Raw genomic sequence first — 7,500 nt, 5'->3', positions numbered from 1 at the left:
TTCTTAAAGACCCACTCCGATGAAAATCATGTTTTTCTAGGTGTTAACATGTTCTTGTGGCATTTTTCTGATGTTAGAGGACATATCTTGAGAAAAATAAGCTCAAAGTTGTATTTCTGAGTATTTCTACATTCAAATGTCTGTGAATCAGTAGCAGACGCTAAAATGCCGTTTAAAATAGACTGGAGTTATGACGTAGTGACTCCACTGGGCGGGGCCACGAGCTCATACTCAAATTGGAACACATACTGCCACAAATAAGTCACTTTTCACCGTCTATCAATCGTCAAAACTAAAGTTTGGAGAGCACAGACTGATCCCGTCAGTAATTACATCATTACATAAAGAGAGAGGGCAGCCAGCCTCCTCCAGCCAAGCAACAGGCGACATTCGTGCATGTGAAATTCCGCGCTCGTCCAAGTTAGACTTGCACACGCCGGGTGGCGACGAGTTTCGCCTGTCGCAGTCGTTTGTCCTCTCGTGTGTCAAGCCCATCACTCGTGAGAGAGTCAGTCAGTTTTTCAGATATAGCGGTGACATTAGCACCATAATAATCCCGAAATGCCGAGCAATCCACTGATACTAAATATGTCCTGATTGATCACTGTGGGAGGGATGAAATATTGAGACGAAGTCGAGCTGTTTTTTACCGCGACGTCTCGGAGTGAAATAGTGATCGGTGATAACTTTGATTAACTTCGGATAATAATAATTAACGTGTGTATATATAATACTGTAATGCTTCTCCGTGCCAACGGCTCCGCCCACAACGCAGAGGCGAATTGCTAATGAGCTACTGCCGCTCTGCTGAAGCGAAGTCCCAGAAAACGGCACAGGTTTTGAGATTTTGGCTAAAAATGGCATAATCATAATTTAAAGACCACTGGTAATGTTTAAAAATAGCTCAAAATATGATCGGATTGGGACTTTAAAGCCTCATTATACTTCTGCGTCGGACCTGCACCGGAGCCTCTGCGCTGTAGGCAACGCGTTGGTTTTCGCCGCATTTTTCCATCTTAAAAATATATCTAAATTACGTCATATGCTCTCATTGACAAATGCGGAACAATTAGTTGATGCGTTCATGAGCTCAAGGCTAGATTATTGTAATGCTCTACTGGGTGGTTGCCCTGCACGCTTAATAAACAAACTACAGCGAGTTCAAAACGCAGCAGCTCGAGTTCTTACCAGAACCAGGAAGTATGACCATATTAGCCCCGTTCTGTCAACACTGCATTGGCTGCCTATTAAACATCGTATACATTTTAAAATATTGCTGATCACTTACAAAGCACTAAATGGTTTAGCTCCGCAGTACTTGAGCGAGCTCTTAACGCATTATAGTCCTTCACGTCTACTGCCATCTCACAACTCCGGCCAGTTAATAATACCTAGAATATCAGAATCGACTGCTGGCGGTAGATCCTTTTCCTACTTAGCACCAAAACTCTGGAACAGTCTTCCTAACATTGTCCGGGAAGCAGACACACTCTGTCAGTTCAAATCTAGATTAAAGACACATCTCTTCGGCCTAGCATTCACATAACACATTATAGACTTCTATAACTCAATGTTAGGCTGCATAGATTAGGTCAGCCGGAACTGGGAACACTTCCCTTAAATCCTGATGTACTCGTTACATCATAAAAAGTAGGGCTGCCCTCGACTAAAGATTTTTCTAGTCGACTAGTAGTTGTTCATTTAAGCCATTAGTCGACTAAGGCGAATGTTTGGATTTCCTGCCGTCCTGTCATCCCGACTCTCCCCTGTGAAGGCCTCATCGACACGACAGCCATCGGCACTGATCCTCAACAAACTCGTCTCCATACCGGCGTGACTCCGATCTTCAACCAGAGGGAACTGGATAATATTCTGATTGTTCCAAACCAGTCTGACCTCTGACCTTAATGCCTGATCATAATCATACACTGTTCGTTCATTGGCCAGAGGAGAACTGAGCGGCTGAGCTTGGTTTCTCACAAGGTTTTTGTCCATTCTTTCACTTTCACCGGAGTTTGGGTTCCTTGCCACTGTCGCCTTTGGCTTTTGTCTTACTTAATATGGGGACATTTAATATTCAGCAATATCATTGATCTCCTGCATTGACAGCATTATATGAGAACTGAACTGAGCTGGACGATGACATCACTGTTTTCTCCAGAGCGGCTACAGAAGCATCACTGAACTTACTTAAGCTGGACATGTGACGCTATTCTCTTCTGGAAACAAACTATGTTGCATTACTTTGCTGTTATCTCTGTAGAGCTGCTTTGAAACACTCTGTGTTGTAAAAAGTGCTGTATAAATAATGGTGACTTGACACACACACACACACACACCTCATCCCAGTGTCTCGTGTCCACATGAAGCTGCACCAGTGCCTTCAGATCACCCATTTTATTATAGATCTCAGCAGCGTAACCGTGGTGATCGAACTTCTTGAAGAACACAGCACATCTGGACAGCGGCTCGCGCTCGGCTTTATCCAGTTTACGGGCCACATCCATCAGCCTAGAGACACAGAGGAGGGTTTACGTTTGTTCATTTACACATACTGCTTTAGATCATTATGAGTTGAATTAAGCATTTCATTATTCAAATACAGCTGGTAAAGTTTCTGGTGAAAGGCAGTGGAAAACTTTTACTGTACACCATCTTTAATCGATGTGTGTGTGTGTGTGTGTGTGTGTGTGTGTGAGAGAGTGTCTAACAGGGGACCTTGATGTCGTTACACACTCACCAACAGGGGACCGCCTGGCCAAGTGGGGACCTACAAGTGTGTGTGTGCGTGTGTGTCCATAAGTCCATACTCAGCAGCGCCCCTGTAGGCTGGAGCAGGAATACGTCGTTCACACTTCTCTGTTGTGTGTTGGCTTGCTGTGCAAGAGAGGCTCTGAGTCTGTAGAGCTGCTGTTTAACTGGCTGCTAACTTAAGAAAGCTTTTTGTTTTTTTTACTACTAGACGAATTATAGTTTTTTTTTATTATTATTATTATTTCAAGACAATTACTATATAAATTAACAAAATATTTAAATGTTTTTTTTATTTTTATAAACAGCATAGTATACAAGATGATAAATTATTTATGCATCATTCTGCATCTGGATAATATTTGACCAATTTAGTCAAGTCATCTTCATTTATATAGCGCTTTATAGGGGTCCTTCATCTGTCCATACCTCATACCTCCCCGGGGGTCCTTCATCTGTCCATACCTCATACCTCCCGGGGGTCCTTCATCTGTCCATACCTCATACCTCCTGGGGGTCCTTCATCTGTCCATACCTCATACCTCCCCGGGGGTCCTTCATCTGTCCATACCTCATACCTCCCGGGGGTCCTTCATCTGTCCATACCTCATATCTCCCGGGGGTCCTTCATCTGTCCATACCTCATACCTCCTGGGGGTCCTTCATCTGTCCATACCTCATACCTCCCCGGGGGTCCTTCATCTGTCCATACCTCATACCTCCCGGGGGTCCTTCATCTGTCCATACCTCATACCTCCCCGGGGGTCCTTCATCTGTCCATACCTCATACCTCCTGGGGGTCCTTCATCTGTCCATACCTCATACCTCCCCGGGGGTCCTTCATCTGTCCATACCTCATACCTCCCCGGGGGTCCTTCATCTGTCCATACCTCATACCTCCCCGGGGGTCCTTCATCTGTCCATACCTCATACCTCCCCGGGGGTCCTTCATCTGTCCATACCTCATACCTCCCGGGGGTCCTTCATCTGTCCATACCTCATACCTCCCCGGGGGACCTTCATCTGTCCATACCTCGTACCTCCCGGGGGTCCTTCATCTGTCCATACCTCATACCTCCTGGGGGTCCTTCATCTGTCCATACCTCATACCTCCCCGGGGGTCCTTCATCTGTCCATACCTCATACCTCCCCGGGGGACCTTCATCTGTCCATACCTCGTACCTCCCGGGGGTCCTTCATCTGTCCATACCTCATACCTCCTGGGGGTCCTTCATCTGTCCATACCTCATACCTCCTGGGGGTCCTTCATCTGTCCATACCTCATACCTCCCCGGGGGTCCTTCATCTGTCCATACCTCATACCTCCCCGGGGGACCTTCATCTGTCCATACCTCGTACCTCCCGGGGGTCCTTCATCTGTCCATACCTCATACCTCCCCGGGGGACCTTCATCTGTCCATACCTCGTACCTCCCGGGGGTCCTTCATCTGTCCATACCTCGTACCTCCCAGGGGTCCTTCATCTGTCCATACCTCATACCTCCCGGGGGTCCTTCATCTGTCCATACCTCATACCTCCCCGGGGGTCCTTCATCTGTCCATACCTCGTACCTCCCGGGGGTCCTTCATCTGTCCATATCTCATACCTCCCCGGGGGTCCTTCATCTGTCCATATCTCATACCTCCCCGGGTGTCCTTCATCTGTCCATATCTCATACCTCCCCGGGGGTCCTTCATCTGTCCATATCTCATACCTCCCCGGGTGTCCTTCATCTGTCCATACCTCATACCTCCCGGGGGTCCTTCATCTGTCCATACCTCATACCTCCCCGGGTGTCCTTCATCTGTCCATATCTCATACCTCCCCGGGGGTCCTTCATCTGTCCATATCTCATACCTCCCCGGGTGTCCTTCATCTGTCCATACCTCGTACCTCCCGGGGGTCCTTCATCTGTCCATACCTCATACCTCCCAGGGGACCTTCATCTGTCCATACCTCATACCTCCCCGGGGGTCCTTCATCTGTCCATACCTCATACCTCTCGGGGGTCCTTCATCTGTCCATACCTCATACCTCCCCGGGGGACCTTCATCTGTCCATACCTCATACCTCCCGGGGGTCCTTCATCTGTCCATACCTCATACCTCCCCGGGGGTCCTTCATCTGTCCATACCTCATACCTCCCGGGGGTCCTTCATCTGTCCATACCTCATACCTCCCCGGGGGACCTTCATCTGTCCATACCTCATACCTCCCGGGTGTCCTTCATCTGTCCATACCTCATACCTCCCCGGGGGTCCTTCATCTGTCCATATCTCATACCTCCCCGGGTGTCCTTCATCTGTCCATACCTCGTACCTCCCGGGGGTCCTTCATCTGTCCATATCTCATATCTCCCGGGGGTCCTTCATCTGTCCATACCTCATACCTCCCGGGGGTCCTTCATCTGTCCATACCTCGTACCTCCCGGGGGTCCTTCATCTGTCCATACCTCATACCTCCCGGGGGTCCTTCATCTGTCCATACCTCATACCTCCCGGGGGTCCTTCATCTGTCCATATCTCATATCTCCCGGGGGTCCTTCATCTGTCCATATCTCATACCTCCCGGGGGTCCTTCATCTGTCCATACCTCGTACCTCCCGGGGGTCCTTCATCTGTCCATACCTCGTACCTCCCGGGGGTCCTTCATCTGTCCATATCTCATATCTCCCGGGGGTCCTTCATCTGTCCATACCTCATACCTCCCGGGGGTCCTTCATCTGTCCATACCTCGTACCTCCCGGGGGTCCTTCATCTGTCCATACCTCATACCTCCCGGGGGTCCTTCATCTGTCCATACCTCATACCTCCCGGGGGTCCTTCATCTGTCCATACCTCATACCTCCCGGGGGTCCTTCATCTGTCCATATCTCATACCTCCCGGGGGTCCTTCATCTGTCCATACCTCATACCTCCCGGGGGTCCTTCATCTGTCCATACCTCGTACCTCCCGGGGGTCCTTCATCTGTCCATATCTCATATCTCCCGGGGGTCCTTCATCTGTCCATACCTCATACCTCCCGGGGGTCCTTCATCTGTCCATACCTCATACCTCCCCGGGGGTCCTTCATCTGTCCATACCTCATACCTCCCGGGGGTCCTTCATCTGTCCATATCTCATACCTCCCGGGGGTCCTTCATCTGTCCATATCTCATATCTCCCGGGGGTCCTTCATCTGTCCATATCTCATACCTCCCGGGGGTCCTTCATCTGTCCATACCTCATACCTCCCGGGGGTCCTTCATCTGTCCATACCTCGTACCTCCCGGGGGTCCTTCATCTGTCCATATCTCATACCTCCCGGGGGTCCTTCATCTGTCCATATCTCATATCTCCCGGGGGTCCTTCATCTGTCCATATCTCATACCTCCCGGGGGTCCTTCATCTGTCCATACCTCATACCTCCCGGGGGTCCTTCATCTGTCCATACCTCATACCTCCCGGGGGTCCTTCATCTGTCCATACCTCATACCTCCCGGGGGTCCTTCATCTGTCCATATCTCATATCTCCCGGGGGTCCTTCATCTGTCCATATCTCATACCTCCCGGGGGTCCTTCATCTGTCCATACCTCATACCTCCCGGGGGTCCTTCATCTGTCCATACCTCGTACCTCCCGGGGGTCCTTCATCTGTCCATATCTCGTATCTCCCGGGGGTCCTTCATCTGTCCATACCTCATACCTCCCGGGGGTCCTTCATCTGTCCATACCTCATACCTCCCCGGGGGTCCTTCATCTGTCCATACCTCATACCTCCCGGGGGTCCTTCATCTGTCCATATCTCATACCTCCCGGGGGTCCTTCATCTGTCCATATCTCATATCTCCCGGGGGTCCTTCATCTGTCCATATCTCATACCTCCCGGGGGTCCTTCATCTGTCCATACCTCATACCTCCCGGGGGTCCTTCATCTGTCCATACCTCGTACCTCCCGGGGGTCCTTCATCTGTCCATACCTCATACCTCCCGGGGGTCCTTCATCTGTCCATACCTCATACCTCCCGGGGGTCCTTCATCTGTCCATACCTCGTACCTCCCGGGGGTCCTTCATCTGTCCATACCTCGTACCTCCCGGGGGTCCTTCATCTGTCCATACCTCATACCTCCCGGGGGTCCTTCATCTGTCCATACCTCATACCTCCCGGGGGTCCTTCATCTGTCCATACCTCGTACCTCCCGGGGGTCCTTCATCTGTCCATACCTCGTACCTCCCGGGGGTCCTTCATCTGTCCATATCTCATATCTCCCGGGGGTCCTTCATCTGTCCATACCTCATACCTCCCGGGGGTCCTTCATCTGTCCATACCTCATACCTCCCCGGGGGTCCTTCATCTGTCCATACCTCATACCTCCCGGGGGTCGGCGGCGCCCCTTCATCTTCAGGCAGGAAATGCAGATTCCGTACCCTCGGATTGCGAGCTACGGACGGGTCCTACACCAAATAACTTTATAACACAATACTTGCTTGCTGGACTGTTAATAAATGTATACTTTGTCACGTCATTTTGCCGCAACCGAGTCTTTCTGGTTGAAATGAATCAACACTGAACTGATAAGAAGGACAATGACACTATTTTCTTCTAGAGCTGCTGTACAGCCAAGACTAACTTTGTTACATTATTTTCCTGTAATCTCTGTAAAGCTGCTTTGAAACAATCTGTATTGTAAAAAGCATTGTAGAAATAAAGGTGACTTGAAATAATTTTGTCAGATAAATAACCTCACAAAGTTAATGTTTTTATTCTT

General features: G+C 49.8%; 1 protein-coding gene across 4 annotated transcripts in view; it reads right to left on the bottom strand.

Annotated features, from left to right (window-relative positions):
- Positions 1–7,500, bottom strand: part of ift122 (intraflagellar transport 122 homolog (Chlamydomonas)) — a 65,624-nt gene that overhangs the window by 22,339 nt on the left and 35,785 nt on the right. For all 4 annotated transcript variants that reach the window (XR_013800545.1, XM_079638149.1, XM_079638150.1 and 1 more), the window contains exon 19: positions 2,340–2,511. Coding sequence is in view for 3 of the 4 variants with exons in the window: in XM_079638149.1 (XP_079494275.1) it covers positions 2,340–2,511 (172 nt within the window). In the remaining variant the exon portion in view is untranslated. The remainder of the gene's footprint in view (positions 1–2,339; positions 2,512–7,500) is intronic.

The sequence above is a fragment of the Phoxinus phoxinus genome (assembly GCF_949152265.1).
Source record: "Phoxinus phoxinus genome assembly, chromosome: 15".
Taxonomy (NCBI): domain Eukaryota; kingdom Metazoa; phylum Chordata; class Actinopteri; order Cypriniformes; family Leuciscidae; genus Phoxinus; species Phoxinus phoxinus.
This window is presented reverse-complemented; position numbering and strand designations above follow the sequence as displayed.